Below are 12001 nucleotides of genomic sequence, written 5' to 3'. Positions count from 1 at the left end.
TTAGCACTGTTTGCTTATACACTCGTCAGAATAGTTTTTTTTTGGTTGGTTGTTTTTTTTACCTTCTCCTGTAGCTGAGTATCAGAATTTTATGATTTTTATTCCTTATTCCACTCTCATCAGCTGTAATATCATCAACTTTCATTTAGACATTTCCATTCTGCCTTTCCAGAATCAAGGCAGTCAAGAAGTGCTAAGCATCTCTCCCTCAAAGTAAAGTTCTACATTCAGAACATCCTTGAAAATTTATGCATGCTACATTTTCAAGACTTTGATTTGAGGAAGCATCAGAATGGTCTTTAACCATAACCACTCTTGGCAGACTCCCAAGTAGAAAGGAAAACCTTCCAGTAGATCTACATAACGACCATCAAGATTTAGCCATCCTTCATGTTTTTTGTTCATTTTTTTCTGTTTATTGAGACAGCAGCACCTCACCAACCCAGATCCAACTTCACAGAATCACAGAATTGTAGGGGTTGGAAGGGACCTCGAAAGATCATTGGGTCCAACCCCCCTGCCAAAGCAGGTTCCTTACAGCAGGTTGCCCAGGTAGGCGTCCAGACAGGCCTTAAATATCTCCAGAGAAGGAGACCCCACAACCTCCCTGGGCAGCCTGTTCCAGTGCTCCATCACCCTCATCGTGAAATTCTTTCACATGTTGGTGCAGAACTTCCTGTGCTCTAACTTGCAGCCATTGCCCCTTGTCCTGTCCCCACAAACCACTGAAAAGAGGTTGGCCAAATCCCGCTGTCTCCCACACCTCAGGTATTTATACACATTGATGAGATCCCCCCTCAGTCTTCTTTTCTCCAGGCTGAACAGACCCAGGTCTCTCAGCCTTTCCTCACAGGGAAGATGCTCCAGGCCCCATATCAGCTTTGTGGCCCACTATTGCTATTCACAACATAAATACCTTAAGGGACATTCTCGTACGCATTCAGATGAAAAGATATTTAAAATACCATGCAAGATCTGCAAAAAATAGTATTTGTTTCATCACTAACAATGAATCATGACCAGAGTATTATAATTCAATTAAAAAAGCATCACAAAAAGAGTGGGTTGAAAGACTTGAAGTCCCATGGCGATTGGTATAAATTTGAGTGATTTAACATCTCAAAGGACAGAAGAAACTTTTTTTGATGAAGGCAGAAAGGAAAGAATCATCAAACTCATTCAACATGAATTCATTGGCAAAAACTTAAATACAAAACATGAGGTTTAGATTTGGATGTAATTATAACTGTTTTTACAGGAAAGGCACTCACTCCTTTGCTCATTGCACACTAGTTGTTATATAACAGTACCAACACTCAGTTACCAGTGTAATATCAACCTGCAGCACAACATAGATAAACTACAGTTTCAAGTGGAAGTTAAAATTCGCCCTTTGCTGAAAAACTCTCCATTTTAGATTTGATATTCAGGTGGAAAAAGACAGACAAAACAAAACCTAAACCTCAAAATGTGTATATCTATCTGTACTCATCTTCTGCCAGTTACATGGTGCATCTGCAATCTTACATGTGAAGAAGAGAAGCACATCTCAGGGGAAAAAAATGTTACACTTGGTCCAAGATTTTTAGCACTAACCTGTAAGGCTGCTTCTGCTTCCTCCAAAGCAGGTTTAGCAGCTTCCAACTTTTCTTCAGCAATGGCTTTGTCAACTGAGATGCTGTCTACAATAGCTTGGGCTTTGTCTTTCACTTTCTGAACTTCACCTTTTACCTGCTCAGCAGCCTGTGCTTTTACAGTAACTTCCTTTAATACCTAGAATGAAAACCCACACACTAAATATTCAATAAAATACATGTATCTAGCTGGAAGAATGTATATTTCTGTTGTAAAATTTTATCTGTTGTATTTAAGTTCCAAAAACCAGAATGTTCAAACAAAATTACTTTTGTTGTTACTGTTATGTTTCCAAGATCCTTTTTTTCCTTTTTTCAACACTAAACTTCCTATTACTCAATTAATCTTTTCAAAATTTAAGAAAAAAAAAAAATCTAAGCATTATACACTTCAAAGATTGTACATACCATGTCAGCTTTTTCATTGGCAATTTGAAGTTCCTTTTCTTTTATCTCCAGCTCTTTGCTCAGAGCAGCCACTGACTCAGAGGCTTCTTTCAATTTTTCCAGTCCAGTATTCATTCTGGAGTTAGAAAGGAAGAAAAAAAAAAAAAATGTAATTTCTCAATTTCCAAAATTCTCGATTCTCAACTTTCCAAATTATTCCATCAGTAGAATGAATCAGATGGATCTAATACCTAAGAATGTTTTATACACAAAATAAAACTTGTTCAGAAACTTCCACATATGCATCTGATGTCTTCACAATCAAGAAAGTGAACTATAAATAATTGCCTAAAGAGAGCATATGACTTGAAATGTTCCACACTTTTAAATCAAAGAGTATGCCTTTATTATTGCATTAAAATTGTATATGCTAGTTCCACATATGTCACTGTCCCCATTGAGCTCTCCATTGAGAACTGAGCTCTACGGAGCAGAAAGCATTTTCTGATCACTAAAATCCTAAGAAATATCTTAAATCACTATTTCTTGTTTGAAGAGGATGTTGAAGAGGTTAATAAAATCAAAATATCAAAATCAAGAACAACCAAGAGAGATTAACAGGAAAACAGCACTGAGATAATATTTCTATGATTGAGCATTAAATTGGCCCTTCAACAGCACTTTTTAATTTATCAAAATGTAATTCCTCATGACAATGACTTAAACTTAAGTGAGCTGTAGACTAGGAAAATATACATTTGGCATAGGAGGGACAGAAAGAACTACAGAGGCTACAACTGCAAAGGCTAAGCAGGACTGGGAGAGGTAAATCAAAATACAGAACAGATTAAGAGTAACACCTGCTAAAGTCCTTGACATTCTGCAATAAAGGTGAAATAAAACAAATTTCTATTCATGAATTAATCTGGTACATGGGAAGCTCAGAAAGCACAACACTGGACCACCTCCATTTTACAAGTCTTCACCTACACCATAACAACAGACTTCTAATTCAGTTTGGCTTTCAAATTAAAGATTTCAAGGTGAAATATATTAGTTTGAGTCCAGCTCTCTGTGCCAGTTTTTCAAAATCAAGGAAATAAGTTTTCTTAAGGATGACACCAACTGATACACTAAATGCTAATTTTACATTCTAGTTGACTATTATTTCTGACATGAAGTTAAAATCTGCAAACAGACTGCACTAGTTTAACAAAGTACCTGAAAAGAGAAATATATAAAAACGCTTCATAACCCAGAAGTAAAAGGTTCAACAGCCTAAATTACACCATGTAATGACAAACCAAAAATACCAATGATCTTTTTTACATGTTCATATCAGATCAATACAACTGTTTAGCAAGAAAACAAAAGTTGCTCGTGGGTAAATCAAATGTTATTTTGACTATATTAAATTTATTCATTAAAATTGCATGGTAATGGTTTATATTAATTTATTTCCACCACCTTGCTCTTTAATACATCACTACCTTTTAGTCTTTAACTTACATGTGAAAAGCAAATCTAACATTTGTTCAATTACACCTTTACACAATTTTAGGAAACCCCAAAGAAACCTTCTGCTATGCAGAGATAAGCCATGCATTGAAATAAGTACAACAGAAAATACCTAGGTAAGAAAGAAAATTACAAAAAGACAAGAGTAAACTGAGCAATATACCTGTTTGCTAATGTCTGCACTTCTGCATGCTTTTCTTTGTATGTAGTTTTATATCCTTGAATAAAAGAGAGGTAGGATTTGGGAGTCACATGTGTAGAACGTCTGTATCTTTGAAAGTAATCAGAACACTTCTCCGCCACTCCATCCTGGAATGAGCCCATACACTGCACAATTTCCTTCTTTGTCTCAGCAGTGCAGTCCATATCATATGAGGACAGGAAATGTTCAGATACTTAAGAGAACAAGAACAACATTCAAATAAGTAAGTGTTCAGGAAAGACTCTTAGCTTATAAACAAATCAACATGGATCATCACTATGTATACATGGCTATGTATACATAGTATGTATACATAATCAGTCTCTTCGAACCTAGACGATTCTGTGATTCTGTGATATATATATACATGGCTATGTCTCATGACAAAGAGAAGTATTTCACCCAATTTATATCATCTGCTAAAAGCAGATATCTAAAAGCAGATGATATAAATCATCTTTGCACCACTTACTCAAATATATTTGGCTCAGTATGTGTTTCAACTTTAAATTGCATTATATATCTAACAGTTCACAAAGCAGTATTCTGTCTTTTAAAGGGTGGGATAGATTACACCAGGCAATAGCTGCAGAAAAGAGAACACCACAGGAAGAAAAGTCTTTATGCAAATGTTACTGGCAATCTGAGATTCATCTTATCATTGCATTCTATAAATTTAGAATGTAAAGATTAATTATCAACCAACTTATTGACAGTTGTGACATGGGAGATACTTTCACACTGCATCAACAAGATACTGTGTCAGAGCTCACCCAGCTTCTGAAACCCTGGTCTTCTTCATTCTACACCAGCAGATTCTTAAATTCTTCCACACTTTCAGTAAAAACATTATAGCCAACAATCTGGTATCGTTTCTCCTCCAACATGTGCAACTACTTTTTCTCCCTGAACCTGTCCAACTGCTAGATATCAAGGATTATATAAACACAGACTCCCTCTCTATGCCTGATCATAAGCATAGTTACTAAGTCACTTTCTTTAGTGGTATCTTGCTTTCTTTGTTAATGCTTTAAGCCTTCTTTAAGTGGAATTTTTCTTCTAATGGTATTCAAAGCCCTTCCTTTGTTAAACACATTTCAACAGCAAGGAGAAAACATGTCCATCAAATTTTTGAACCAAGCAACTTTCTTCTGCCAGTGTGCTGGAAAAACAAGTTTTGCTTGCATTCAAAGCGATTAAAACAAGTTCATGACCACCAGTCACGGAATTAAATATCCCTGAAGACAAAACCTACACCTACCTGCCACTAGAGCATCCTTAGGCCACCGGCTGAACCAATCTATAGTGCATCCAGAAATGAGAGCAGGGAACTTCAGGGCCCTGTTTCGAAATTTTTCACCTACTGGTGAAAAGCAAAGAACCACATGGAGGTTCTGACGGACTCTGGTCATGAAGTAGTCATACAGAACTTCACTGGTTGGAGGTCTACGTGGATGTTCCTTTTTCAAGGCAGGTATGAGGTCACTAATGATCTCATCTATTTCATCACGTGCAAATAAGTTTGACACCTTTGAGAAAAAAAAGAAGTTGTTTTGTTTTTTTTTCCTTGTTTTAGGAAATCATCCCAAATAGAGTATATAAACAAGACTGACTCAATGCATAGTCTTTCTGGAAAGAATACTCATTTCAGACACACAAGTTATTAGGACCCAAACCACTCCTTTAAACCAGAACTTTTTCTGAAGTGACTCCATTATGCACACTGAAATCCAATTTGCTGTAAAAATAAAATCCATTCTGCCATGTGAAAAACAGAGCATTCTTGTCCAATGACATTTGCTTACTTCTCTTAATATCCTACTAAGTAGCAGAGATTATACGAAAAAGACACACATCTTGAAAAAAACTCACAGAGTTTGACAGACAGCTTCTCTGTATGGAAAGATGATGCTCATTCTAAATTTTACCATAGTTCTGTCTCACTCTATAACCTAATAAAAAGATTTACTTCAATTTTAATAATATGGTAATGATAATAAGCAATCAAGTGTTATTTTGTGAAAGTGTGCCCTTAGATATATAAAAGAATATTAAAATAAATTCAGTTATTGCTTCAGGGTTTTTTTTAAAAGCAAAAAAAAAAATCTCATCAGAAAGCATCCTACCTCTCCTGATGATAAAACATTGTTCAGGTATTCCAAGAAAGACTCATCTTTGACCTCATTGTCTGTAAAAAGAAAACATACACCTCTCCCTTGCAGTCCTGATGTTCTGTACAAGAGTTTCAGATCTTCCATCAAGTTTGAAGTGTTGTACGATCTACAGGAAAACAGTCCTATTAATGTTTAATCCTTTTAAAAAGGGTATCTAGTTAAAAGAAAAAAAAAATACAACTAGCAAACTTGAGAAAGAAATAATGTCTTGGAACTTATGGCAAAAATGTGCCAACTGTCCAAGAATTTTGATTTAGATTAGCTGGAAATACATTGCGCATTTCAAATTTTCCCATTAAATAGCTAATCCATTCTTCTCTTTCCTGATCTCTTTTTCACACAGCAGCAAAGGAATTCAAAACATTTAGCTTCTCTACGATGAGGTTTTCTTATTTGAGTGCTGAAAATATTCCCTGATCATTGAGATGTTCTGTAGACACTTTGGGAGGCACTCATATTCTCATTGAAAGACTTATAACTATTTATTTATTTTTAATTTATTTTGTGAGTTATTCAAAAAAAAAAAATTGGATTGAATACTATAAAATAAGGTAATATATACCTGGAAAAAACTGTCAAAATACTGGTATACATCAAACATCATATTTATCAAATTAACAGGCAGTGGATAAGTATTCTATCTCCTCACACAAGGCATTACTTCAAATATTGTAAGATAAACTCAGAAAGCGTTATGGATAGATACCACATACAAATATGTTTAGTTCAGTGCAGTGCACTGTATAAAGACAGAGTGTAATAATAACTTCCTACTGCCAATATTCCTTCCCACTCAGTGAAACGTACTAAAAACGTTACTATTTCGAAGAAGATAAAAGCTTAGACTCACTGTATAAAATCAAGTAAATTTAGACAATGTGAAAGGATTTTTCACGTTTTTATACTCGAGGCAACAGTGCTTAGTCTACATTGCACTTGTTCTTTCTCCCACTGCAGAGAATGGAAGCCTAATTTATTTAAAGGAAGACAACGTATTTATTGGCTTAAATTTTAGTTTACGCTCACCGTGTTAGCGTGATCTGGAATGTATCATAGCCAGCTATGAATGATGCCAGTCTTGTCAAGCTCTGCTTTCCTGAGCCACCAACTCCAACTAAAAGAGCATTTCCACGAGGAGTACGAATCACCCGAGAAATCTGTAGATTAAAGCCATCTATTGCTAAAATATGTAATAGTTACATACCCCAAAAATCCAATGCTACTGCAGTAATAAAATTATGTTAGAAATGCAGAACAAACTGAAATTTTAGGTTTTAATTCAAGGAGTCTATATTGCTATTAATTATATCCTGTGGGCATTTATACTTCGCAGTATTTTCTGTAAACCTGCCAGTAATAACCGCTTGATCCCACCACTGCAAACTTTCAATTATCAATAGAACTGCATCTCACACTTCCACAAAGCATAAGCAAATTGCAGTAGTGATGCGCTCTCATAGCATTTAAGATTCTTTAAATTGTGAAATAAATTATAATTTCCACAGTACTATAGTCTCTGGACAACTTTTGTAAGACTCATCTCTCCGGGTTCTTTCATTGTCACCAGAAAGACAAGTTGTCCCAGGACTATTAAATTCAGGAAGAACAGTCCCCCACAGGAGGTAGAAATTTTATATTTATAATAAAACTTTTTAAGCTTCTAGTTTACTTGATTATACAAATGCACAATATCAGTATGAATATTTGTTCTCTGTGAAACATTGCCCATGTAAGTCCCCCTCTCTTTCCCGTTTGTTATTTCTCTTTTCAAGTGAAAGGTAGTAGTTACTTACTACTCCCCGTTTCAACTCATCACAGTGCACTGTAAACAAACACACCCTTTGGAATTTAAAGCAAGCACATTTTCAGCACTGTGAACTGCATGCAGAACTTGTTCCACTGTCCACTGCCAAAAAACAGTACCAGAAAATCAGGAAACAGGTAGATGTTGTCGTATGCTGAGAAAATATGCCTTTAAGCATAGGAGAGGAACTTACTCCACACCCCACCAATTGCACATGGACAGACACTTGCAGCTCACAGAGCAGCCTGCATTCATTTCTGGAACAGCATGGAGCCACTTGCCCTACCAGCTGGCAAGCAGCCAGTCTCCTCTGAACACGCAATGACACGCAGCACTGGTTCCTGTTCTCTTTATTACCTTCAATATCTCTCTGATGCCTCTAGAATTCCATCATGCCATTAAGCAGTCTGAGTCTGAAATGCAAGTCTATTTACTTGCAATTCCTGTAGCAGACTTTTCCACAAGTTATTAAAAATCAGCATGTCTGCTTCTTGGACTTTTAAAATTACATACGTCATATATTGAATTAAAATTGCTATTTTTCATAGGTTAATGTTTACAAGCAAAGATAAAATCAAGTATGAAGGCTTATTCTAAGCATACTTAATATTTGACCTGAGAAATAAAAATACATTTGCACACCACCCTCGGAATATTACTGATTGCTTCAATTACGTCTAGTTGTCGTTTTTTTCTGGCAGAGGCACACAGGCTGTACGCTCAGAAGCTTTGTTCTAGGGTTAAGATACTCTTCAATTTTAACTCATTCAAGTGATGCTATGTCAGCTCAGATTAGGCATTACCTTAACTGTGCTCACCTAGCTTTCTCCTAAAGCCTGGTCTCAACTCTCGCTAAGGTATAAAGCTCAGACCTGCAGAGCTGTAAATGCTGATTTCAAGAATATGGGATCAGACAAGCGCTGTCTATTCATTTTATCCAAGAGAACATTAAGATAATGTTTCAAGTATTTATCAGCTATCAGAGAGAGAGAGAGATTTTGGCCAGATCCTGAATTTATACAGGACTTTTTACTAGGAGTAACCCAGAAATTTGGTAGCAATTGTGATGATGATTTAACAATTTTAAAAAAGAATTCCCCAGCAGAATAGCATCTATTTTGCTTTGAAAATTGCAGATGCAAAGTGTTTGTATAACTCAATTTAAATTATTTTTATATTTATTTTATCATTTGTTAGGATAGTGCAACCCGATATTCAGTTCTTAATTTTTTTTTATAAGAAATACTGATAACTTCATTGCGCGACTGAGAAATAATAGTTTTCCTTTGTATGAAATCTATTATATACGAACAACCCTATCAAATTACGGCTAGGTCTAATCCATAGTCAAAGAAATTTTAAAAGTGAACATACTGTGGATCTACAAAGAAAGTTCAGACTAGATTTATTCCCATTCTGCTGTACATACTTCTTCATCAGCAGCCTATTATGTCCTAACCTGAATTTTATTTCACTCATTCCAAAGAGAGGAAGGGCTCTTAGAAGAATTAATGAGAAGAAATGTTGAAAAAGAGTTAGATACTTCAGACCATGATCTCACTAGATATAAAAGATAGATATAAAAGAATAGTTCCATCTGGTGTATTTTCAGAAGACTGGAGTTTTAATACTTGGTCAAAGGGTGAAAGAAACTTTTATAGCAAAAAATGGCTTGTTTCAATTTTAGAAGTATTTTACCTTGATTTGTACATACCTTCACTCATTTTCAAACACAGCCAAGTTCATATCTGTAAGGACATGTGGAAAAGAGCAACAATGATAAAAAATGTCAATCCAATAAAACTGTACCTTTACTAAATGAATCATAGCATCCTCAAAGAAAACCATGTCCATTCCGGTACCACGGACATTCTCATTGTATGTTTGTAAAAACTTATTTAAACGATTCCGTAGCTGATGAAAGCAGTAAATTGGCTCATAGATTTTTGGGATACCCAAATTAACTTCCTCTAATTTTTCACCTAGAACAGAAAACAAGTAAAAAATCTTTAATGGTTTAAATGACTGAAGAAGGCAAAATGTAGGGATGAGTAAGACAAAGTAATTAAAAATCCCTAAGCAACCAAAGCAAGATTTATTATACATAATATTGCATATTAGATATATGTATAAGAATGCTACTTGTACTCTTTCTACAAGGAACAATAAAGTTCAGCTACTTAATTTTTAAAGGCAAAACCAGCAAAAACTAAGAAGCCTTCTTTCTCTACCTCTGAAACATGAATAGTGAAAACCTGAAATTAACTTAGATGCTAGAAGCAACAGTAGCAACAGAAAATAAATAAATATTGTAGACAAAAATTGCAATTTTTTTAATAGAAAAACGTTGCAAGTTGATTAAATCTCTGCACTAGAGAAAAATACTACTAAAATTAATAAATTTACACACACACAAGAAATGTATGTTCACTGTAAAAAGATAAATATTTGTTTCAGCAGGGACCTGAAAACCACAAGAAATTGTCTCCTTCTTATCCAAAGAAAAGGAGGAAATTGTGCTACTGTCTCACATTGCCATTCATAAGCATTAATCATGCTTATAGCGGTCATGAGCTCCACTAGGAAAAAATGTTAGAGCAAATAGAATCAAAGCATGGCTGAGGTTGGAAGAGACCTCTGGAGGTCATCTGGTCCAACTCCCCTGCTCAAACAGGGCCACCTAGAACCTAGGACCACTTCTAGGTGGCTTTCTAATACCTGAATAATTGAATATTCCAGGTGCAAGTAAGTTTCTTAGAAGTTGAATGAGACGTTTAAGCAACTAAGTCTTACTCAGCTACAGATAAGGACCTAATAAGAAATACAGCAAGGAGTTAAACTGTAGTGATGTTTTTACATTTCTGAACCATTTAGGAGAATTATGTCAGCTTTATCTTGTTCCTGCAGTTTTATTATTAATGACAAAAGACATCTTGATCAAGTACCAGACCTAAGAAAGGGCAGACGTTTAAATTATTTACAGAGGCAGCAGGTATAATGTATTAAACTTTTCCCTAGCCCCAAGATTCAGAATCACGAGTACTAAATAGCAATGTCAAAGCTAATTGATAAAAAAACACCTTTGTACAGTTTGAAGGTCTGCAGAACACAAGCATTACTGATGATTTTTGTGAAGCTAAGGTCTGAAAGTTGAGCTAAGTCAAAGTTTTTTGAGCTACTTCATCTCATCTCTGTGTATTAATCTCAGGGACAAATACATTGCAGTAGTACAAACCAAATAGATACAGGGCATATATGTCAACATTAGCCTGAGGATAGCATTATTTAAAATTATGTCAGATGTCTTTTTTAAGTATTTAAGAGCTCAGAAACACAGCTCCTGCTGTTACACTTCATCATAATGCTCAATACTACATTCTGTTACAGGGACAGTTAAAACAAAATTACAGTTTTTATGCTTTCCACTTAATGCAACAGGAGGGGGTTCTCAAGACTGACACACATATAGAGGATGAAACAAACCCTTTCTAAATTCAGGCCTCTGACTTTGTATTTAGATGAAGTTTCACGTCAAAAGGCATATTACAGAGGCACACATAGTTAAATGTTGAAAGTTATTTTGAGAAATACATGCTTCTTTTTACATTTATTTTTTGATAATGCGGATTCAAATTTTCTCATTAAAAGTCACTTCTCGCTCTCTCTATATGCATTCTGACTTATATTTCAGTCCTCTCTATATTGACACAGTTCACAAGTCATTTAAGGACATAATTGGCTGCTTTCTCACGAGTTTACTTTCTACATGTATTTCATTACTTTAACTCATACATTTCCTACCCTTTACTCTCCTATTGTCACTCCTTTCTGAGTACTTAAATTATCCAAGAAATTTAACCACTTGCATTTAACCACTTATGCCAACTTTTTGTTCCTTCCACTACACACCAATATGATGATATGAACATATAATTGAATCACTCAGTAGTTTAATAATGACTTTCCCAAACCAAAAACAATTATTCCTTGTTCTTATGTATCTACCAAGAAATATTGCCAGGTTATGTAGTTATCTGGGTCTGCAATGCACTGTTTTTATTTAAAATACACAAAGACATTGTTACAAGCTACATGAAAAATTCAAATGGTTTTACTAGTTTTCCATAGATTTTGAAGTAACTCCTATCTGCTATAAAAGCATGTATCATGTATGTTCTAGAAGTTACTGAGTAAGCCCAGAGACATTCATATACCTACTATGTTCATGGCTGTTCTATACAGATGACCAGAATAAATATACAGACTTATCCCATAAACATTA

At 35.1% G+C, this 12001-nt stretch overlaps 1 protein-coding gene across 1 annotated transcript in view; it reads right to left on the bottom strand.

The window, feature by feature from the left end:
- DNAH5 (dynein axonemal heavy chain 5) overlaps positions 1–12001 on the bottom strand; it is a gene marked incomplete at its 5' end in the record, with an annotated part of 122510 nt that overhangs the window by 33438 nt on the left and 77071 nt on the right. The window contains 7 exons of the mRNA XM_082752279.1: positions 1597–1773; positions 2043–2157; positions 3703–3934; positions 5003–5270; positions 5868–6021; positions 6942–7072; positions 9529–9701. Coding sequence (XP_082608405.1) covers positions 1597–1773; positions 2043–2157; positions 3703–3934; positions 5003–5270; positions 5868–6021; positions 6942–7072; positions 9529–9701 — 1250 coding nt within the window. The remainder of the gene's footprint in view (positions 1–1596; positions 1774–2042; positions 2158–3702; positions 3935–5002; positions 5271–5867; positions 6022–6941; positions 7073–9528; positions 9702–12001) is intronic.

This window comes from Aythya marila, assembly GCF_965140915.1.
Source record: "Aythya marila genome assembly, chromosome: 2".
Taxonomy (NCBI): Eukaryota; Metazoa; Chordata; class Aves; order Anseriformes; family Anatidae; genus Aythya; species Aythya marila.
This window is presented reverse-complemented; position numbering and strand designations above follow the sequence as displayed.